Genomic DNA, 24,559 nt, shown 5'->3' on the forward strand with positions numbered 1-24,559 from the left:
AGGAGTCATAACAGAATATTTATTGCTCCAAATCGAACCTTGGAACACATTTCTTAACTTTAAAAGAATTTTAAAATTCACTCTAAAGAAAAGATAGCCTGAAATAGAGTGCAAAAGAAAAAAACCTCACTAGGTTTGGACATTTTCTCTACTTCATACACAGACTCATATGCTCTGCATGTGTGTGAAAGACATTCACTTATATACACACACATGTATAGCATTACTTTTCTAAAAAGCCCATTCAAAATAATGCAAAAGATCTTGTTCTTATCACAGGCAGAGCTAATCCTGAAACTTAACCTTTTGGTGGAGGAAAGAAAACCACACTACTGAAAGAATGCCAAACGAAGCATCCAGTACCACACCAGATTAAAAAAAAAAACAAAAACCCGTGCAAGTTTATTCAGACCAGCAGACAGCTATAGCTTACACGTTCCATTTCTGGGCTCCCTCAAGCTGCATTTGCATAAGTAAAAGTTAATGTAACTTGTTATTCATGGGGTAAATGTAACATGCTATCCAGTAATAGAGGCATTCCCAATCTTTTTCATAGCGTGGTCCATGTCTTAAGTTACTTGGTCCCCTCTCTTCCCATTAACATAACATCTCTGTGGTCACTACAGTAATGGCCTTTTGGAAAAGTAATATTAAGAAAAGAATATTTTTAGAGTTTTTAAATGCGCTTTTAGCAACTGGAATATGAAGAAGCCAGAACTGTGTGATTAGCCAGCTTTTTGTGAGCCAACTGTGGTTCAGACCACAGCTGGGTAGCCTCTGCCATGTTGCAATATAATGCATAAGCAAAAGGAGTTTGGGCAAATAATACTTCCAGTGGGAACCTAAACCTTAGAATTCCCGAACTATTGTATGTTTACACTGGCAAGTCTTAATTGTGAATTAAGAGGCTGACATTGAGTAGCATCCAAAAATATTGAGGAACCTCATGTCACTGTTTTCCCACTCTTGTAATGTTCATTCCCCTGGAGATTTCCCCCTTCACAGCTGCATCATGGCTCTGGGTCTGTCAGAGCATTTAAGGATTTTAGCAGAGCAACACAGGTAATTATGCTGTCTCTGTGTAACATACATTTTATGTGTTTTTATGCCCTCAAGTTCAGGCAATGCAACCCAAGAGAAATTGTGCTGGATAATCTAAACAATATCTATTGCATTATAACTTTTCCTAGTGGTCAACAAGACAGCAGATAATATTACACTGATATTTCCATTATAGCTCCCTTTTCATAGGCTCATAAATTTCTCAAAAGGTACCTGTTTTGGCTGATATTTTCCATGCTTCGTGACTCTCAATTTTTTTGATAAAGGGAATGAAATGTATTCACTGATCTGGAGCAAGGGTGAAAAACATTCAAACTTTTCTGCCACAAGAAGATTAAGACTTCTTTGCATGCATAACTCAATACTGACATTCAACCACTGAGACCTTTTGGAACGTTAATTATTTCTGAATACTAGTCTCCACCTTAATTTGCAGATGTTATTTAAGAACAATGGAATTATAAACAACTGACTTCCACTTAGAGTTGTGCTATTTACTGAACCACAGATCTGCCTAAAAAAAGTGGTTAGATTTTTTTTCTATTTATTTATTTAAATAGGAGTCATATTTTTCTTCCTGAAACACAAAACAGCTGAAGAGATTTTCCAGGGGTAAAAAAGATAGCTTAGGTCAGACACAAAGCAAGTAAGATTAAAGATCAAAAGGTGGATTTTTTTAAAGTTATGAGTGTATGAAAACAGGGGGTTACAAGTGAAAATGCTTTGCAGTCTTAACTATCGTGGGTTCTACAAAGCATCCAATATACTCATACATACATCAACTTTTTATTCATGCATCCAGTTTGCATAACAAGGACACATTGCTAGAAATACTTCAGTTAAGATGCCCTTTTGTTTCTTCAGTCCAATTCAAATAATACCCGTGAGTATTTATGTTTATATGAATCTTGTTGGCAGTGAGAACCCAATTTAAATAATTTAACAAAAATGTCAATATTTTTCTGCACTCGTCCGAAGAACTTACATTAAGAGCCAACTCACACAAAAGAATAAATACAAAAAAACCCCCATGTGATGCAGTAGTGAAGTTAAGCAGGTGTCATAATAGTTTCTCCATTCTCCCAAAGGCCCATCTCCTCTAAGAGAATCTCCACTCCAGAGCAGCAGCAAGGGCAAGGAAGTGTGCCAAGGGCATGCCAGCATACCCCCAAATCTTTCAGTGATCTGAGACCAACTCTGGAGTTCTTTACCCCTCTGATGTCATCTGTTCTGCTCACCTTCATTCAGGATAGATAAAAATCAATGATTTTTTTTATTTAAATCAGATTTTTTTGATAAAATGCTTTTTGAGGAAAAAACCTATCTAAAGAGAGTTTTAATTAAGAAACATTATAGCTCAAAGATCTCTCATCATGGAATAGGGATTATAAATTCTAATTCTATAGTATGAGACAATATATTCATGCAACGTTTAAGAAAAGTTTTGTAAATGAGTTCCAATAGTTCATGGATTAGGGACCCAATTTTATGCGGATCCAGGGGCTTCTGTATAGATTATTTAGGTTAATCTTTCTATCTACCCAATGTGACTCAATGCTCAGTCTAGAAGATACCATCAGAGATGCTTAGTTTTGCAGTTCTCAAACTGTGGATTTGTCTCCAGAGATAACATGCTTGTTAACAGAAAAAAAAAATGTTTTTAATAAATAATATATAGAAGTGAGAAATAACAGACCTCAAACCTATTGTCCCTCTGCAAATTTGTGTATATAGAGTCAATCTCTTCCTCTCTCAAAGTGCAAAGTTTCAAGAAGTTCAGTGAATAGAAGATTGTTGGGGGCGGAATAGATCTGGACAAGGAGAAGAAGTCTGGAGATAAATGTGAGAAGGGAGGGACAGGCAGTAGAAACAAAAGTGAAACTGTTTGAGCAGCATATTCTAGAAGTCTTGAGGTCTTTCTGAGTGTAGCCATCACTGATTTGAGATCTACCATACCATTCTCTCACTAGAAGGGAAAACCTATAATGGCAGCAGGCCATAAGAGAGACCCAGTTTGGAAATATTTTAATGAAGTTCCTCTACCTGTGGTTAAGTCAGGCATGCATGCAAAATGCAAACAGTGCAAAAAAGAAATGCAAAGCCTGGTTGCCCAAATGAAACAACATCATGGGAAGTGTTTTTTCTCAGGAGGAAGCTGCGTTGAAGATGATGAAAGGAACATGTCTGAACATCCAGGATCTTCAGGTTGATAAACTTTTTTATTTCATACTTCTTTCTTAAGGACTGCCTGTCTTCCTTCTGGACTACTCTTGAATTCTCATGTTTGAGCACAAAAAATATAGTTGTTACTCTATGGTACTATCATTTTAGATGCAGTTGTGATAAAAAATAAATAGCTGAAATAGGCGGATCTTCCTTTTACAGTTTCACCTTTAAAGTGGTACTGAGTGTCAGTGAATGCAATGAGTAATACTAAATGAGCAGTATGGTAATAATTAAATAACTACTTTGACTTATTTTGCTTAGGAGAATACATCCTCGACATACAAGATTCTGAAGACTGTTGAAGTGATAATCTCACTTTTAACAGCATTAGCTTCTTCTGCCGGTGTAGAAAGAATATTTTCTTCCTTTGGACTAATTCATTCCAAACTGAGAAATCGTTTGGGACCTAAAAAAGCAGGAAAACTTGTTTTTCTGTTCCAGATTATGAACAAACAGGAAAATGAAGGTTAAGACGACTGAGTTAGCTGCAGAAGCCAGTTTTTTAAGTTTCTTATGTTGACCTGGCTGACAGTCGATTTAATTTTTCATTTTTTTTTTAAAAAAAATTAACTATTTTAGTTAAACAATTTTAACAAAAACAAACCTGATTTTAAAAAACTTGAATGTTTAACTAAATTAAAAAATTCATATGCTTGTTTTGTTAAAATATTATAGGTTTGCTGTTGAAGAAAAAAATCCAGAATACTTAATGTTGTTGTTTTAGTTAAATAAAACAATTTAAATGTCTGTCTGGTGATATTCTCCTCCTAATACAGCATGGCAAGAAAATCCTCAAAATATTAATGATTAACCTGTTGAACTGGAGATATTTATGAAGTCATTGGGAGGTGAACTATCTGCTTCAATTACCTTTGGTAAATGAAAAACCAAACAATCATTCATTTTTTGATATAGCTGTAAAACTAATCTGAGAAGTTTTCAAAATAAATCACTTCAAAAATGCCTAGTGTGTACCTTCTAAAAATGAAACCTACATCTTTGAGTTGTGAAGAATATGTATTAAGGTTATAACAATCAACAAGAATGCTCTTTTATGTAGAAATCCATGATTAAATCAAGTTTTCCTGACTAGTGATTTAAATCAAATCCACCCTGCCACCACTATACGGATTTCATACAGTTTTTTGGAACAAAGTACTATCCAAAGTGCCGTAGTTAAAGACTGATTGGTCCATATTACGAAAGAGAGTCAGATTAATGACTATTAGGATGCCTCTATGGGCAGCGATCCCCTCATTCTCTAAGCTTCATTTTTGCCATGCTACATTTTGCAGATTTTCCTCTTATATAAAGTCACTGTTTACACAGAGAGGGTGCAGCTGGGAAGAACATGCAAAGAAAGGGCTTCCTGACCTCTAGCACCAGAGACCACTCATGCTCAATCATTTGCTATTCAGTATTTTCTGTTTTTCTAATCTTTCTCTTGCTGTAACAAGAACTTTCCTGCCATGAAGTTTACCTTGTCTCATGTTTCCTGTGCTTTTTGCCTTTTTAACTCTCTTTATATATGTTAGTAATTCATCCATCTCTACTTCTGCCTTCAGTCATTTGTTTGGTTTTTGTTCTGCAAATGGATGTTTTTTGTGGATTTATACTCCTATTTTTATGCTAGCCTTTCAAACGTGCTTAATAGAGAATAACATGAGGACAATGGAATGCTGCTTTATTTGAAAAATGTGACTTTTTTGTAATCAATTATTCTCCCTCAGCTTTTCTGAAGTCCATATAGTAGACCTTGACTGGCTTGGTACTGGCTTTAACAAGGATGTGTGCTGCATTTTAGCTAGTACGAACAAGAGTTCTGTCTTGACCCCAAGAATCCCACATACTTAAATGTAACGTTTATTAACTCCACTGACCTCTGTTGCCTTTCAGCATCTCCAAGTATCGCTTATTCATAATTATTGACTCCTTGTTTTCTGTGAACAGCTCAACCCACTCTGCTTCAGCTGCCCAACCCACTCTACCAGTTGTCACGTGTCTCTCCAGTCGTCAACATTGGCTCACACTGAACACACAGTATCTTGGCTCTCTGAGCAGGGGCCATTTTATTTCCTTTAGACTCTCTACGCAATGCCACACTCACATACAACACTTGAAAAATGACCATACAGATGACACCAGGTGCTAGACCGGGCAGTTTAAGGGTCCATATGAAAACGAAAGGATATTCTGTAGTGTGATTTGACACGGTTAATGTACAGATATGGCTCACGCTCAATTCTTGGGATATACTTTTGTCCATTTGTTATATTTAACAGGACTTTTCTCCCTCCAAACATGGCGGTGTTTGCTAATCCTCCAGAAGGAATTCATTACATTAAATGTGGACCATAACTATTAAATTTCAGTAGATTGCCACTCTGTTCCCAACCAACTTTCTGTATGCCAACTTCTCCTCTCATTGGAAGTAAATGGAGTGGCAGACATCGAGCTGTATTAATGACATCAGAATAATGAAAGTGTGCATGTATTCTGACTTTAAAGTTGCAAGCAGTTTAATGGCTTGCAGGCAGACAGGAGTGGTTGGATCACAGGACTATGAGCCAGAAGGTTCTCAAGTTCTAATCCTAACTTCCTGCATGGTCTGTGACAAGTCCCTCTTGGACTGAGGGTTGATGCTAATACAGCAGATCTGAGTTCAATACCTAGTTCTATCGGACTTGCTGTGCAATCTTGGCCAAGTCACAACCTCTCTTTCCCTTAGTTTTCAATCTGAAAAATGGGGATACTACCTCTTTCCTCCCATCCTTTGTCCATCTTGTCTATTTAGATTGTGAACTCCTTTGGGCAGGGACTGTCTCTTACTCTGTATATGTACTGCACCTAAGACAATGGACCCAGGATCTTGGTTAGGGCCTCTTGCTGCAATGTAATACAAACCAAATGAAATCACCTCTGAATTGTTTTCATGCATCGTCAATTTCACTGTTTCCCATATGTAGGCTAGCCAGTTCCCCCCTTTGTCTAGATGTTTCACACAAAGTATCTTTAAAATAGATAGTTTAATTAAACAAAACACAAAAATTTGCAAAGGGTCTCAGGGGTAGGTGTAGTAACTGAAGCTACTTTAAACTAATTAAAAAAATTAATTAGATTTCAAGGTGAGGGCATCTCTGACCTCTTATTTTTAAAGTTTGGCTATATGTAATATGCAGATACTGCTTACCTACCTCATAGGATATTTCTGAAGGGCTATTTAGATAATCATCTGAAAAGAACTTTGAAGATGAGAAGTGCGATACAAGTAGTATGCAAGACGGGAACAGCAGCACTTCACTAACCTCTCAGGAGCTGTGAAAGCTAAGCTGTGAAGAAGCTGTGCAGGGGAGATAGCCAATAGATTGCTCAGGAAGAACCACCATCATGTGGAGCAGCCTTAATTGTGCTTATATGTTTCTAAGAGTCACTTTACCTGAGCAAACGCAGCCTGATGAAACTGTCTGGGGAGAAAGGGGAAGGAAGGGTCATGGGAGAAACACAGCTGCCTGGTGATGAGAGTATTTCCTTGGATGATTTTTTGCTGGATAGCCACTGGATAATTTCCATTTTTATATATAAAAAGATGCTTTTGAGGATTTTCTATTTATCCAGGGAAGTTATTTCATTTTTGGCTTTGTACTTTTATTATCTGCAGTGTGCAGATGGGCCCTAGTGCAAAGTAATTTAAAATTAAATACAGTATCTCCTGGGTAGGCTAATGGGAAGTCTTCAGAGTCCAGTTTGGGACGCTCTGACTTCCCCTTTAAACCATCCCACTTTCACGGTAATTTTTGAACGAGGACTGGATACAGCTTCCATCACCGAAACACCACCAGCATAATTCATTCCCAAGCAGCACTGAGGAGTTGATGGGAGGCGCTAACGGTATTTGCAATGGTCTGATCAGCTCTTCTCAGTTGTAGCCACACAACTCCAAGCAACAGTAGCCGAAGTGGACTACATTTGAAGCAGTCATCTAAGATGAAAGACTTGCTTCCATGTCCATTACCAATAACCACACAGCATATTCATTTAATAGAAAATTTCCTCTTTCCTATTTATTTTCAGAAGGTCACAAATATCATCTTTGGCAATTTTATTTTGAAAAGGCTAAATACAACCAACTTTCCCCTGCTGGACTGACACAGGATCATCAGAACCCTCAGCATCAGCATCCCTGATGGAAATGGTACAGTAAGACAACTTGCCTGTCATCCTGCCTCTTGGTTCCTCGCTCATAGGCCGAAGATGGTGGGGACAACGACTCTCTCCGTTTCTTCTTCTCTTTACTCTGGCTCTGCCTCTCAGGGTCTCTCTCTCTGCTCTGGTTTGGATTCTTTGGGGTAGCAGTTTGGTCCCTATGACCAGCTGCATCCCTCCCACGATCTCCTGTTAAGCAAGATGAACAAAAGGAAGTAGTCTTTACATTTCAGAAGGTTTCTGCTTTCACCTTTGCTGCTGTTGTAGTAGGTGTATTTTTTGGTCCATTCACTCAAATGAAATGCAGGATGCCCTATATTAGCATTACACTATAGTTATGGCTGAGACAATACTTTCTTTTTAACCCCCTATTTTTAGTGACTTCTCTCTTATGTCTTTTATTAGATTTGAAAAGCATCTGGCCAAGAACTCTAGGAGTTTTTAACGCAGGGAAGCATGCAGTGTGTGGGGTAAAACTTGAATTTTGTCTCCAGATGAGCCCAGGAGACAAAGTGCACTGGCAGAGCGTGCCTTTGTATTAATCACTAGGGACATGTTTTGACACTACGGCCTCTTTCATATACAGTTTGAACATAATTGCTTCCGTAAAACCCTTTTAAACAGAAACAGGTCCCAATCAGTATTTACACATGTTGACACAACACAATATAGTCCTTCAACTTTTTGGCACTCTATAGCTCTTACAATACTGTCATTTTTCACAATCAATTTGTGCACCCTGAGTTTACAGCACTGACAAGTTACTATAACAAGGAACTGTCATATTAATGATAAGACACTTGCAGTGAGATAGTTCATGATATTTTTGAACTGTTATCAGTGATTCTTCAATAGTGCTCTCCAGAGGATACGCTGGCTGCCTGCAAAACAGTGTCACACTGATGAAGCATTGGTCAGTCTGCAAGGAGTGATGCCTTCTGCTAACTGTAAGCACAGTCTAGGATGCTTTTCATAATGGCCAGAGGTTTTTCAGACCAACTACCCCCAACACTTACCTGTACCCTGATTCCTGTCTTAGTCAAGGGTGGGTCTTTTGGGGGTGGGTGGGGAAAGGGAAATGAAGCACAATCAAAATTACAGAGGTACCAAACACGCAGAAGTGACCTGGAGAGTAAGGACTGCAGGAAACAGGGACATTTGGCCCCATAAAAGAAGAGTCTCCTAAAAGCTGTGAAGAGAAATTGTTTTATAGAATCAGAATTTAAGACCACTGAAGCCCATCTGATGATTTCTACACCTAGCCCACAACTTCTCTCTGAACTACTAATGAACAGCATGGATTTAGTACAGATTTACACGTTACAAAGTGCAGATTTTATAATTATCACATTAGGAGAATTTCTTTAACAGTGTCCTATTTCATTTTACCTCTTTAATAGTGTCTTAATATTAACGTCTCCTATATGGATACCAGACGGAAAGGCATAGAAAGAGGAAAGAAAAGTGGAGAAGATGCTCTAAGAGAGGACCTTAATTTTATAAAATGGCCCACATTTTGAAAGCCACAGCATTATACCATAAGAGAACTCTGAAGTGAATGTATTATCACGGTATGAGTGCACATATAACTTATCACTGTGCTGTACTGTATTAATAGCTAATTCCTTGAGTGCTCATATCTGAGTCATTGCAAAGCTGAAAATTTGCAAGGACTTGGGTTGTGCAAATGTCTAATACATCCAACACATCTCAAAAATTCCATTAATTCTTCAGGGTGCACCGGAGTATTTTCTAACAGAAAAACTACACTTTGGCAATGTCGCTAGCACAATTCAATTAATTTGTCAAAGGTCACCCAATCAATGTAAATTGTAGCATGAACTGCTGTTTGTGAAGAGCAGTGGAGTCGCTCTTTCTGCAGTGCTCGAGAATAACCTCTTTAGTTCCCATCTTTTTTAAGTCAGGAAAAAAACAACAACCCAGGCTCTTAATCCCTGCAAATGGGCAACATAGAATCATAGAATATCAGGGTTGGAAGGGACCTCAGGAGGTCATCTAGTCCAACCCTCTGCTCAAAGCAGGACCAATCCTCAACTAAACATAAGGTGCGCAGAGCATAAGTCACTTTCCACAAACGCCCCCATGTCATGTAGCACTAGATGTAATTTAACATCTTATTTTAATTGATTTTGTTCTTGTGGGGTTGTGCATAAATAAAAAGTAACAAGCACTATACACCAGTTTTGAGTTCTCCCTCTCCCTGTGGAACAGTGAGTAACAGGTGCAAACACAGTCTGAGCTAAAGTTACAAATAAGTAACCTGGTGAGACAGAACACAATTGCAACCCAGGGGTACAAACGGCTTCTGTTTCTTGTTTATATCGAACTCCAGTATGCATGGAGATCCTTGGACCCAAGTATGTAAACTGAGCTTGGAAACAATGTTCTAATCTTGCCTTTTACCCAGGCTATGGTATTATTCTTAAAGTTGGTTTAAACGCTTTTTGGGCCCACACACATTGGTCTGCTGAAAAGTGGTTTTAAACTGGTTCACACACAAGACTTGAGACCTGGTGCGTAAAACACCTGAAGCTGGGGACCCACAAGAGGAAGATATTCAGTTAACGGGAGGTGCACTGTATGGAGTCCAATACCAACAGGCACAAAGAGAAACCTCCGAGTTTAAAGCCCCCTCTGTCCAGGTACTGATAAGCCTCTGTACATCCCACTCTGAATTTCCTTACTGTGATCAGATTACGTATGAGCTGTAGAGAGGAACGCTGGCCTCCTGGTTAAGACACTGGGCTGGGATTCAAGAGATCTGGGTTCAATTCTTAGCTCTACCATAGACTGTGTGACTTTAAGCAAGTCATTTACTCTCTGTGCCGCAGTTCTCTATCTGTAAAATGAAAATAGTAATACTTCCTTTCTCCCAACGTTCACCTAGACTAAACGGTTTAGGGCAGAAACCGTCTTGGACAATGTGTACGTACAGCACCAACCCCAAGGGATCCCTTAAGCTCCACCGTAACACATATAATAAAGTGATTTTGTGTGTGCGCGCGCACGCAACCTCTCTGATAAGCATTCAACTTTAGACACAGGAAAATCAATCCTCTCTGGAGGAAATTACACTTTCAGCTGCTACTTGAAAGGTATCCTTGACTACCTACCACTACTCTCCTTTTCTGCTTGACTCTTCTTCGGGATTCGATACACCTCCTGCAAAGCAAGCCAGAAAAAATAATCAGATTTTCACGTGGACATTGAGACTACTGCTGATATAACTGTGGGGTGGGAAAGGTCACGTAAGTCCCCCAACTTTGTAAACAATAGAATAAAAAGGTCCAGGTCTCAAAATGCAGATATAGTTCTAAAAACATGGCATAGTGGTGGATCCTATTTTATTTTCTCTCAATATCTTGTATAACAAATCTGTTTGGTTTACACAACCATACTAAGTGCTACAGTCACTCTCTGTCAGCAATCCAAGTATGTCAGCAGAGGATTCAAGCCAGCAGAATCTAAAGTTGCCATCTTTCCTGTTTACTAAAAAATATATGAAGTTGGAGATATACTGAAATAAAAGTCAAAGGCTGCCTTTTCTAAGGGTAAACCAACCTCTGACCTGAATTAGCTCATACACTAGAGAGCTTACAGTGCCGCAGTTGTATCAATGCAGCTGCTCCGCTGTAAGCTCTCATGTAGCCACTCTAAGGGCTTGTCTACACTGGCACTTTACAGAGCTGCACCTTTCTCACTCAGGGGTGTGAAAAAATACCCCTGAGGGAAGCAAGTTTCGGTGCTGTAAAGCGTCAGTGTAGACAGTGCACCAGCGCTGGGAACTGCACTCCCAGAGCTGGGAGCTATGCCCCTCGCGGAGGCGGCTTTTTTTCTTGTTTGTTTTTTTAAGAGCACCGGGAGAGCTTTCTCCCAGCGCTCTACCATGACTACACACAAGCCACATTTAAGTGTGGACTAGCCCTAAGCGGACAGGAGAGAACTCTCCTTTCGACCTAATTAATCCCCTCCCAACGATGGGTGATACCTATGTCGGCAGGAGAGGTCACATATGATGTGACTGATCAGGCCAAGACAAGCGTTTGAGCTAAGCAGAGCTCTTCAAGTCTGAGGGCTTGTCTACACTTACATTTTATAGCGCCCTAACATGCTGGCTCAGGGGTGTGAAAAATCAGCGCTTTAAATTGCTAGCACTGGGAGCGTGGAGGTGGATTACCAGGAGCCCAGGGAGAGCTCTCTCCCAGCACTCACGCGTGACCACACTCGCACTTCAAAGAGCTGCTTTCCCGCAGCAGCACTTTGAAGTTTCTAGTGTAGTCATACCCTGAAAAAGGCAATCACAGAGCCCTGGTCTACGCTAGGACTTTAGGTCGAATTTAGCAGCGTTAAATCGATGTAAACCTGCACCCATCCACACGATGAAGCCCTTTATTTCAACTTAAAGGGCTCTTAAAATCGATTTCCTTACTCCACCCCTGACAAGTGGATTAGCGCTTAAATCGGCCTTGCCGGGTCGCATTTGGGGTACTGTGGACACAATTCGATGGCATTGGCCTCCGGGAGCTATCCCAGAGTGCTCCATTGTGACTGCTCTGGACAGCACTCTCAACTCAGATGCACCATTGTTTGCCGTTGCTCTGACGCAGGGAGGGGCGACTGACGACATGGCTTACAGGGTTGGCTTATAGGGAGTTAAAATCAACAAAGGGGGTGGCTTTACATCAAGGAGTATTTCAGGCAGGACTTCATGGAGGGTTCCAATAAGAAATGGTGCACCTAAGTTATTGTTCTTATTGGAACAAGGAGGTTAGTCTGGCCTCTGATTGATACATGGCTAGATTTACCTAGCTGCACCTTCTCTGTGAGTGACTGCAATGTGACCTAGAGGAATGAGTCCCCTAGACGGGGGGCGGGGGGATTTGCAAATGAGTACAAAACAAATCTGGTCTATTTCTTGTTTTGATACACTCCATCTATCTTTTACATCTTTGACTGGCACCAGATGGTGCAGAAGGACTGCAAGCCATTCACATCTCATGGCTGCTCAGCAGAAGATGGTACAATAGGACTGCTAGCCATCCTCATCTCTTGCCTGCTCACCATAAGATGGTTCAATAGGACTGACTGCAGGACTAAAGAGAATGCCCTGATCAAGTCACTCCAAATTTAGTCCCTGTTCCCATCTCTGCCCAGGCGCTCCTGATCGACCGCACAGAGGCGACCAGGAGCACCTCGGACATCACGATGATGATGGTTATCAGGCCTATTGCACCGTCTGCTGCCACAAAGCAATGGGTTGCTGCTGCTGTGTAGCAATGCAGTACCATGTCTGCCAGCACCCAGGAGACATACGGTGACCGTGAGCTGAGCGGGCTCCATGCTTGCTGTGGTATGGCGTCTGCACAGGTAACTCAGGAAAAAAGGCGCGAAACGATTGTCTGCCCTTGCTTTCACCGAGGGAGGGAGGGAACGGGGGGGCCTGACGATATGTACCCAGAACCACCCGCGACAATGTTTTAACCCCATCAGGCATTGAGATCTCAACCCAGAATTCCAATGGGCAGCGGAGACTGCGGGAACTGTGGGATAGCTACTCACAGTGCAACACTCCGGAAGTCGACTCTAGCCTCGGTACTGTGGAAGCCAAGTTAATGCACTTAGAGCATTTTCTGTGGGGACACACACACTCGAATATATAAAACCGATTTCTAAAAAACCGACGTCTATAAATTCGACCTAATTTCGTAGTGTAGACATACCCAGAGTGTGTCAGCTAAATACAATGTGGAACAGATTGGGAAGCATAGGAGTTAGCTTGTTGCAAAGGACCATTCAAAATGAAGTGGCCCATTAACACCTCTGCAGTCATAGGACAAGGGTTAGCCATGTCTACACCAGAAACCTTAGGGTATAGCTACACTTGCAGAGTTTTTGCACTGTAAATTTCACTGGTGATAGGGAACCAAAGTAAAGCGCAGGTTTGTGTACTCAATTCCTCAGGTCTCAGAGAGTGTTTACATTTGCAGCACTTCCATCCCGGATGAGAGCAGCACTTTAGGGCAGCTATCCCACAGTGCATCTCTCTCCATTTTGATGTGGGTCTTATGGGAAGGGCAGGGGGGTGATGGCGGGGCATCCTGGGTCCCTGCACAGCCTCCTCTCCCCAAACACTGATCAGCTCCAGTAGCTCAGCATTGCTCCAAGCAGGGGATCGTTTGCTCTGTGGAGCAGGCATTGTCATCTGGCCAGATGATAGGTGAGCACTTGCCAAGAAAACAAGAAGGGGATTTTCAAAGTTCCCAGAGCTTTACAGGGGGAGGGCTGGATGTCTGTTTACCTGGCATCAGAGCTGCTGGCCAGAGTGGTCACCTAGGCACTATGGGATATCCTCAGGAAGCTAAAAACTGTGTAAACAGGAAAAACATCTTCACTTGCACATCACCGCAAAAGCATCACCGGTAAAGAGTTGTACGCCTCTCGTGGAGGTGGTTTTCTTTTTGCGGTGAAACTTCTGAGTCAATGGCAGAGCAATCTGCTGTCAATTTAGTGGGTCTTCACTAGACCCGTTAAATCAACCAATGCATTGATTGCCGATCGTCAATCCCCCCGGTAAGCATGGGCGGTAAGCATAGACAAGCCCGTAATTAGCACTAGGCCTCTTGGGGAAGTAGATTACCTATGCTGATGGAGGAACCCCTTCCATCAGTGCAGGTAGCATCTACACTGAAGCGTTACAATGGCATACCTGTGCTGCTGTAGCATTTTAAGTGTCGACAAGCCCCCGGACTTGAAGAAGAGCTGTGTGTAACTTGAAAGATTTTCTCTGTCTCTTCCACTAACAGAAGTTGGTCCAATAAAAGATATTGGCCAGGTCTACGCTACAGACTTATATTGGTATAACTGTTGCTCAGAGATGTGATAAATCCACACCCCTAAGCAATGTAGTTATACCAACATAGTGCTGCATACATGGGGGACTATGTCAACAGGAGAGCTTCTCCCATCAGCATAGCCACAGTCTCTTGTGGAGGTGGATTAACAACTCTGACAGGAGAAGCTCTCCCATCAAGACAGTAGCACCTTAACTGACAGGCTGCAGCTGCACTGCTGTACATGAAGACACGCCCATTACCTCACCCACTTTGTATCTCTCTTATTTTATTGTCAATGATCACGCCCCTGCAATCGGCACTGAAGTGAAATACAATGGATTATGCAGAAGCCAGTACAAATTCCAGTTCACTCTTCAGTAAGTGCATTGGCTCTAGAGGGCTAACAGCTAAATACTTATCAGGAAAGCATTCCTATGTAGAAAGGGTGCTTAAGCAAATGCCTAAGTGTCTTCCTGGGCCCCAGAACCATGTTTGTGAAACTGGGACTGAACTTATTTATCTGACCCTCTCATAGCAAACAGTTGCAGCATATCCACACAGTAGGATTTTCCAGGAAAAAGTGCATCACCTGTGCATGGCCATACCTTTCACGTTACACAATTGTGGTTCAATCAGCCTACTCCAGGAAAATACAGGCAGCTATCCCACATGGTCTCAGCCGCTGGCACAAAGCTTGTGGGTGTTTCTCAAAAGACATATTTTAGAATCTGGTATTTCGTATGCCGTGCCCAGATGCTAACAGCCTTATTGGACATAGTGAAGAAAAGAAACCTGCTTCATGATTTAGGCAGCTATGCTTTCAAGCATTAAAGTCTCAAAGCTGGATTGCCTAGCATTGAGCAAGGTGGAAATGCTAACATGTAACCCCACCTGTAGAAGGTGATCTCTCTGTATTGCTGACCTGACCTATGCGATGACGCTCTGGGTCAAGCCTGGCTTTACCCCAATGGCAGAATAATAGCGTGACCAGCTACTGCGAAAGGAATTTCATGAGGAAATTGGATGACTAAGCACACTCTCAGCATTCTCTTTGCATGGAGCTAGCCCCGATGCTTGAATAAGACCATGCACCGGGTGAAGAGAACTGATTTGCACTGTGGAGGTTGGCTACCAACACACACTACTGTTCCTTGACCTACACGTAGAGCGCAGGGAACTCATCGGCAGTCAACACTGTTTAACTGTTCACACTTCTACCACAGAGACAAGGTGGGTGAAGTAATAGCTTTTATTGGACCAGCTTCGGTGGGTGAGAGACACGAGCTTTTGCAGAGCTCTTCTTCAGGTCTGGGAAACTTACTCAGTGTCATAGCTAAATACAAGGTGGAACAGATTCCTCAGCGTTAGTACAACTGCTAAGTACTGCTTATGCTGAACAACCTGTTCCATCTTGTATTTAGCTGTGACACTCTGAGTAAGTTTCCCAGACCTGAAGAAGAGCTCTGCAAAAAGGTCGAAAGCTTGTCTCACTCACCCACCGAAATTGGTCCAAATAAAGATATTACTTCACTCACCAGACCTGCTGACAGCAATTCCGGGCCCCAGGGCAGAAAGTCTATGGCCCACCCCCCAGAAAGGGATTACGACACTACTTTTTATGCTATTGATAACACATTAGAACTCACTATACGTAAGTTGTGCCGTTGCTTGATCTAGTCAACTTTTTTCCCAGTTACATACAGCACCAGTATTAAACAAATTGTGAGACTAAATATAAGATGTAGAATGTGTTATTTTGAATTATATATTTAAATTAAATACATACATTATGGAATGAAATTAATTAATATATAAAACATTTAAAGAAGCACAAAGTAAGAAAACACCTGAAGTATCAAGTAGGCTAATTAAACACCTAATCGTGATTCATGTGTAATCTAAAGACAAGGAAAAAACTGATATGCAAGATGTAACTGAATATGACCAACAAAGTCAAAATATACAATACAATACTTGTGCAGCTGGTGCTGTGGGACATCAACACCCAGAGCAATGAGGAGATGGCAGGCACGATGCGCCACATCTACCGGGAGATCTGAGCGGTGGAGGTGGCCCCTTATCCTGCGCTCGTAATAGCAGCTTGTGTCAGCCAGTGCTCGTGGCTGTGAAGCAGGGGCTGGCCCCACCTGCCTCTTGGCAAACCTAGGGCAGCTCAGTTGGGTGGCTGAATTTGCTGGTTTGTGTGTGGCAAGAAGCTGCAGCCCTGGGGGGAGGAAATCTGGTAGCGCAGAGGGAACTTGCTCCTCTTTCAAGTCTCCCTGTCCTCAGCCCTGCAGCCGGAGAGCCAGCATGGGAGGCACAGCGGCTCCCAAGCAATCAGAGGAGGCAGCAAGCTCCGCGGTCCCCAGGCGGCTGTTGCTAGCGCTCTGCCAGACCAGCAGGGTGCAGCAGCGCTCTGAAAAACGGTTACTGGCACCAGGAGGGACGGCGCTCTGTACAGAGCGACAGGAAACGGATCTCTTTTTTTTAATCGTAATTTTTATTAAAAAATACGTATCTATCCCATCAGCCTTTTAAATCACTGGGCCCCTGACCCCACTCCCCTCCCCATGCCGGTCACTCACCGTGTCTCTCTAATATCCTGTGACCCACACGGCTACTACAACACTGCATACTTCTACCACAGTAAGTCTCATTGTCTTGCTTGATGACGCTTGCAAATGTCCCTGAGATAATGGAGGGTTTTGAATACTTTGAGGGACATGTCCCCATTGCTCTAGAGGTATTGAAGAAGCTCACTTTCCCCTACATAAGGAGTTACCATGGGTAAAGTGACATTTTTGCCATATTTTTGATTACCACCACATTAAGACGAAAATGAATAATGAGGATTTCATAGTGAAGGTACTGGGAAAGTAGAACATTTCTTGCTTTTACTCTACTGTGCACTGAATACCTGCTTCGAAAATTAAAAATAAATTCATTTTCTTATCACAATATTATTCTGTGGCAAAACCTGCTTGTCTTTGGTGTTTCTAACACAGGTGACATTAGCCACCTTGTTTTGGTAATTTCTCTAGCACTGATCTTGTCAGAATATCTTTATATGGCAGAAAGATGGTCTTGTGTTTAGGGCACCAGGCTGAGGCTTGGGAGACCAAATTTCAATTCTCTGCTCTGCCACAAACTTCTTCTATGATCTTGAGAAAGTCAGCGTCTCTGGGCCTTAGTTCCCCGTCTGTATAATGGAGATTGTAGCACTTCCCTATCTCAGAGGGTGTGTATGAGGATAAATCCATTAGAGATTGAGAGATGCTCAAATACTATGGCAATGGGCCCTAAGATAGTGTGTTGCAAACACCAATACAACTCTTGGAACAGCATTTGGCTGTGGCTGCCTCATTAAAAGGAGTGCAAAATCGATGGGATCCTACCATAATCAGTTTTTAAATTCAGAGACTACATGGTCTAGTGCAGTGGTTCTCAACCAGGGGTATGTGTACCCCTGGGGGTACAAAGAGGTCTTCTAGCGGGTACATCAACTCATCTAAATATTTGCCTAATTTTACAATAGGCTACATGAAAAGTGAAGTCAATACAAACTAAAATTTCATATGACTCGTTTACACTGCTCTATATACTCTACACTGAAATGTACGTACAATACTTATATTCCAATTGATTTATTTTATAATTATACAGTAAAAATGAGAAAGTCAGCAATTTTTCAGTAATAGTGTGCTGGGACACTTCTGTATTTTTGTGTCTGATTTTGTGTAAGCAAGTAGTTTAAGTGAGGTGAAACCTGCGGATACGCAAGACAAATCAGACTCCTGAAAGGAATACAGTAGTATGGAAAGGCTGACAGCCACTGGCATAGTGTATCCAGTACCACTGGGTGCTCAGGTCAGTTTCAACTGCTGTGCCTCAGTTACCCCCATTTTACATGGGGGACCTATTTACTTCACATGAGTCTTGAGATAATTAGTTAGAAATTCTACAGCACTTTCCATTAGGGGTATGAACACTGGAACTATTATTGATTACAGTGTAATTTTTTTAAAAGCAAAAATAGACCCTACATATTTTCATTATTTTAAGGGTAGTTCAAGTTTCAAACTTAATTATCCAGCAGATTCTTGAAACTAAAACCGCCAAAAAACTCCATCTTATTTACTTTTTAGAATTCTCCTTGCTACTTTAAGTATTTACCCAACACCTGTTTAGCAAGGAGTTCATCACTTACACAGAGCCTCTCACCTGCAGCCATTTTACTAGGGTTTGTGCACTTATCAGATCTCAAGCTAATCAGGACTGGGCCTGGCCAGTACTTGGATATGAGTGCCACAGGAAGTAGGGCTAAGGATTCATGCTTCTCTGAGGCATGAACCAATGTCTCAGCATAGCATTAAGGGTTTTGTGCTGGTGGATGTGTTGCCTCTCAGATGAGACATAAAACAGAGGTCCACTTGTGGTCATTAAAAATCCCAGGGCATTTTTTACCATGGTAGATGTGTTAGGCCTCTGATTCTAACCAAATTCCATCTCATGTAATTACATTTTATATGCATACAATTTTCCCTGTTCCAGATGACTTGGTATTTTTCTTCACTTCCTGGCCTATGCTATTGTTTGGTGTTCTTTGTATGCTATAACTTGATTCCATGCCCAGAGCTGGTTTCATTGGTAGGTGAAGTGAAACCAATATCCCTTATCTACTTCAGAGATGTCGAGGTTAATGTCTAAAGTATTTTTGCGGTCTCTGAATTAAAGGTGCTACAGCACTGCAGAGTATTATTAAAGGTGCTATGTAATTATTTACTTCATACTTTGCACTTGACAAACTCTGTACAAATTATTATTAAAATAAATCACTCTCTTTCTCTGAGGCTCCAGGCAAATCCTAAGTGATGCATTTATGACCTCCAGCAATAACATCCACAACAACACTTAGTTTGTAATGTCAGATGAAGACATCGCTGCAGGAACAAAGGGGAGAAAGCCAGTTTAGGAGAGAGAACTCAGAACTGATTTTGTGTGTGCATTTTACTCATCTGGAATATAAATTACACACAAGTGCAAATTTCTTAAAATTTTGAACTCTTTAGGGCACGGATTGTCTATCTAATGTGGATAATGCATAGTACATTTTTGGCATCAATAGGATGGTCCGTGAAATGCCTTTTACGCCTAGCACTACTTTCATCCTTATCTTAGAAGATTTCTAATGAGTATGTCACAGTTATATCTAGGTCCCAGAGCAGTTAATATAATAACAGGAACCTTTCTATGTCTTAGTAGTTAAAATGTCTATGTATTTTCTTTTCTATGAACTAGATCTGTGCATTCTATTTTGGGCCCTGAGCTTGTAAACATACACACATTTAGTTTTACTCACATGAGTAAGGTTAATGGAACTACTTATGTGATTAAAGTTAAGCACATGAATAAGTGTTGGCAGGGTTAGAGCTTTAGATTGCAATTGTGATTAGTGACCTAAGTGTTCTTGTCAAGTGCCTCTGGATATGTTTAGTAATAATTATTTAAATGAAATGTTAACCAATTGTATAGCATTATGGATTGTGAAACATCTTTCATAAACACTAATGTTTTAAATTGTATACTATTTAAATATATTTGTTCTTATTGCACTCATTACTTGTAACAGAATATGCATTTCATGATAATGATCCTATAATATGTGTAACAACTTGCATATGATGAGTCAGTCTGTAGTGCTGCATTCTGGATCAGCGATGTTTTCTTTATAATTTTCTCCTGTTATTATTTTAGTTTCAACTCAGACCAAGACCCTGCTGCTACTTACAGGGCTAACTGGAATAGCTAATGGAGAGCTTCTCCACTCCATGCCTTTCCCAGACCAATTAAAGTTAATTAACAAGAACAGAAACTAAATTTAATAGTCTGTGAAAGTAGAATATGTGATGAGCTAGCCATTTTCTGGCTGTGTAATACTGAAAGTCAGGTGAAAAGATACAACAGCATTACATATTGGGAAAGAAAACTGACCTATTGGAAAGTAACAGAGGCAGACTGTTATGTGGGATGCTGCCATAAAGCGTGAGGGCTATAAATGTAGGCCAGTTCAGAGTATTCTTAAGCAACTGTACCCCTCTATTACAAGTGCCTCCATAAAACATGTCCTCTTTCAGGTCCACAAATGCTAAGTCATGTCAGTAAATGGTGGTCACCACCACATCACTCAAAAGAGACTAGGTTAGCGACCCCATGTTGCTTTATATTTGATTTTTGTTTACTTAGGGCTAGATTCTGCTAATGAATCGACACAGATACCCAGTTGGAACCTCACTAAAGTCAACAGAACTCTGCACAGAACAATGGTCCTTACCCTGAACCTGTCAGCTCCTCTGAACAGGGTCTTTCCATTGGGTGTTGTTCCGACACTGAGTATACTGACAGTGCTTCAGTAATCATGTCCCAGATAAAGTGCTGCACTATTTTCAACACAGCATTAACGAAAACCTTTTGATTCCAAAGGCAGGAAAGACTAAACTGATGGCTAATAACGTGATGTCTACACAAAATAACATGAAGAGGCTTTTCTGCCACTGTGATTGAGTGCTAGCAGTCTCTTTTGTATATTTCTATAATGCAGCTGCACTTAAACATTAAAAAGTTAATCTCTGCTTAACCTCGGCATTCAAAATCTCAACTCTAAGTCCGTTTAATTTTTTAAAAGTTCAATACAAAACTTAATTTAAAAGGAGGCTGCAATACTCAGCTCAGCAGTCTGAGAGTTCAGAGAATAAGTGCTTGTCACCATGAATAAAAAAATAAGTTCATATTCTTCTAAAGTTTTAAACATTTCATTATTCACTTCCCTGTTTAGAGCTGGGTGCAGTCATCTTGCTCAAAAGTGATGTCATTTGAGATGCTGTCATCAAGCTAGCTTCCAACCTGCTTTAATGGGTTAGGATCAGAAGTAAAACTAATAAATACTTCAACAAAATGTTTATTTTAAAATACTAAATATCTAAGTTTTTATTATTTAAAGCTGGTTGGAAATTGATTTACAGCCTTTTCCACTGGGCTTCCCAGTGTCACAAAATGACATCACTTTTGGCAAAGTGTTTAGCTCCAGCACTAGACTTCAAAAACCCAATAGCCATGAAAAACCACATTTTGCAAATTTTATTGATGGGGAGAAAATGCTTTTTGTCCCACTCGGCCGAGTGCACAAATTTCCTTTCAATTAGTTAAATCAATGTTTAAGAAATCCTCAAGAAAAACAACTCACTCTGCTTAAAATACATTAGTGCAAAGAGTAACTACCGGATAACTAAGCAAGTACTATTGCAGGTCCAAAAACACAGAGTGTGTTTCAGATACTTTTAGTTGTTTGGTTTGGTTTTAGTGTTAGCCTCTCTTTATAGGGGGGAAAAATAATCTTTATTTTTGCCTTTAAACAGAATTTATAACAGTGCTTGAAACAGTAATTTCAAATATTTTTTGCTGAGTTTTACATACTGATTTATTGGCTTTGATACAATTTTTGAAGAATGAATCCTATATAAAACATTCCCATTTGAATTGTAAATGGGGAAAAAGTAAATGTTTTGTTCAAAGTATTTTTGCTTGAATGAGAATAAGATTTCATTTTGCAAGATATTAAGATTCAAGGTAGACTAATTGTGGGACTCTGGATATATTTTAAGTCTTATACTTTCCTTGTCCACACTAGGAAATTAGGTTGGTGTAACTACATAGCTTAGAGATGTGACAAATCCACATTCCAGAGCACTGCAGTTAAACCAACCTAGCCCCCAGTGTAGACGGCTCAAGTTAGCACACCCAACTTTCTCCACTTGAGCTAGATGCTTGCGTGAGGCCAGATCTACACTACAGGCTTATACTGGTATACCTATGTCACTCTGGGGTGTGAAAAATCCACACCTCTGAGCAACCTAACCCGTGATGTAGATAGCACTATGTTGGCAGTCAACATAGCTACTGCCTCTCGCAGAGGCGGATTAGCTACGCCGACAGGAGAAGCTCTCCCATCAGTGTAGGAGTGTCTTCACTTACGCACTGCAGCTGCACTGGTGCAGCTTTTTAAGCGTAGACCTGCCCTGGGAGTGCAAGCACACAGTAATCTAATCAGCAGTACATACTGATTATATTAGCAGAGTGATTGGATTAGCTGCTGAGCAGGTCTAACTCCAGCTGCTGCATCCCAACTGCATTATTAGCTCCAATGTTAACTGCTAATAATGCAGTTGGGATGCAGCAGCTGGAACTCAAGCTTCTGCCTGCATCCCGATGGACTAGCTGGCTCAAATTTAGAGCTCAACTTCACTTGATCTAGAGATGTGTGTGAGTGGATGGGAGTCACGCAGGGGCAAAACTCAAGTTATATCTCCAGCTAACAATGCAGTAAAGATGAGCCCTTTGAGTTCCTTACGTGTAGATTGGGGCTAACATTACTTGCCTTCCTTATCCAGGTGGATAAATTCAGTGATGTTTGTGATGCTCACCTAGTACAATGAGAAGAGCCACAGAAAAGTCTAAATAATTTTTCATATGCGCTTATTCATGCATTGCTATCATGTATTTGTGGACCAAAAAAAACCGGTGCTGGGTTTATGATTGTGTTTATAGAAAATATACACACACACCACTCAGGAAAAAAAAAAAATCAGTGGGAACTTCCTGTGTTAAAAAAAAAAATTATTAAAATGCTAAGCCTGTCCTAGCCCAATTTTTGCACCATGGCAAGATATGTAATTTGAAAAGTTAACAAAAGGTCGAAAGGAACAAGATCTGAAATGGCTCACACAAAGAAATCACAAGTTTGCAGAGAAGAACTTATTTAAGTGTAACAGAAGCAGGAAGAGAATATGTGAGAGAATATGTAGGTCTGGTGGCCACCAGAGTATAAAAAGAGCAGCTGTGAAGGATAAAGACACTGCAGAGAGGCTAGATGACGCCTGTGCCCTCTATCTCCATTACCAAGGATACTGAGGAGATGCAATGCCAGGCTTACTTATCTATGCCTCTTCATACTGGAGGGAGTGGGTAGGCTTAAGGACATTATTTATGTAGATCCAGTGCCAGCAACTGGAGTAGCAGCTGCGAAGTGGCTATAATGCGGCAGCGTGCACTGCCAACGATTTCAGCACCCCCACCCCTCCACCATCTTGCTGCCCAGAAGAAGCCAGTTTACTTGGGTCATGTATGCGGAAGGGTTAGTCTATACTCTGTGTTACACTAAATCCTATCAATTTCCAAGGGAACTTAACATAATAAGATTTGTAATACAATGGTCCCATTGACACTTAACACACGCAGCTCTCAGGAAACACAAAAAATTGGGTAGAATAGTACTCAAAATGAGCCATTTAGTATGGCTAAAATAGAAACAGCCTGAAAGTAAAAGGGAAGAGGTAGGTTAGACTCTAGGAACTGGATTCCCCAAACCCCACAAACCATTAGGCTAATTAGATAATGGAATTTGCCAAGGCAGTTTACTGATAGAGCCCTGCAGATCTGTGGATATCCACTTTATATCTGTGCATATCTATATCTGCGGTTGTATTGTTTACCATCTTTGCAGATCTGATGTGGATCCAAATTTTTGTATCTGTGCAGGGCTCTGGTTACAGAAACTTGGTTATTAGAGGTCTTCTAGAGCTACAAAGACTATGACAAGAACAAGGGCTCACCTAACAAAAACAGCACCAATACATTTACAACAAATTAAGGGAATATGGCTTCATGCAGTATATTTTCACAGTTTATGCAATTTACTGCTGTAGGTCATCATGTATCCAAGGTCTATGGCTGTACTTTAAAACAGATGGATATTTTATGACCATTAAAAACATTTTCAGCTTTGCAGACCAAAATAAAGGTAATCTAGCCTCATGGTTCAGGGCCTGAAGGAGGTCATGCTGCAGCGGTCAGGAAGGCGCTTGCCCTCCCCATACACAGCATAGCACAGTTAGCTTGGTGGCACATCTTCCTCTGAAGTAAAAGATATTGGCCCCTGTTATAGGTGGGATAGCAGACTTGATGGATCAGTGATCTAATCGGATTTGGCAAACCGTATATCCTTATTTAACAACTTAAAAGTTTAACATAGAAGACAGTCCTGAACTAGCACATGGCGATGAACTAGATTGGGGTGGCCAACCTGGGGCTCCGGAGCCACCTGCGGCTCTTCAGACGTCAATACGTGGCTCCATGTCTAGGCAACAACTCTGGGGCTGGAG

At 40.9% G+C, this 24,559-nt stretch overlaps 1 protein-coding gene across 6 annotated transcripts in view; it reads right to left on the bottom strand.

The window, feature by feature from the left end:
* SETD2 (SET domain containing 2, histone lysine methyltransferase) overlaps nt 1-24,559 on the bottom strand; it is a 153,608-nt gene that overhangs the window by 53,511 nt on the left and 75,538 nt on the right. For all 6 annotated transcript variants that reach the window (XM_073334861.1, XM_073334859.1, XM_073334863.1 and 3 more), the window contains 2 exons: nt 10,626-10,674; nt 7,500-7,680 (listed from right to left, as the gene is read on the bottom strand). In XM_073334861.1, the coding sequence (XP_073190962.1) occupies nt 7,500-7,680; nt 10,626-10,674 (230 nt within the window). The remainder of the gene's footprint in view (nt 1-7,499; nt 7,681-10,625; nt 10,675-24,559) is intronic.

The sequence above is a fragment of the Lepidochelys kempii genome, chromosome 2 (genome assembly GCF_965140265.1).
Source record: "Lepidochelys kempii isolate rLepKem1 chromosome 2, rLepKem1.hap2, whole genome shotgun sequence".
Taxonomy (NCBI): Eukaryota; Metazoa; Chordata; order Testudines; family Cheloniidae; genus Lepidochelys; species Lepidochelys kempii.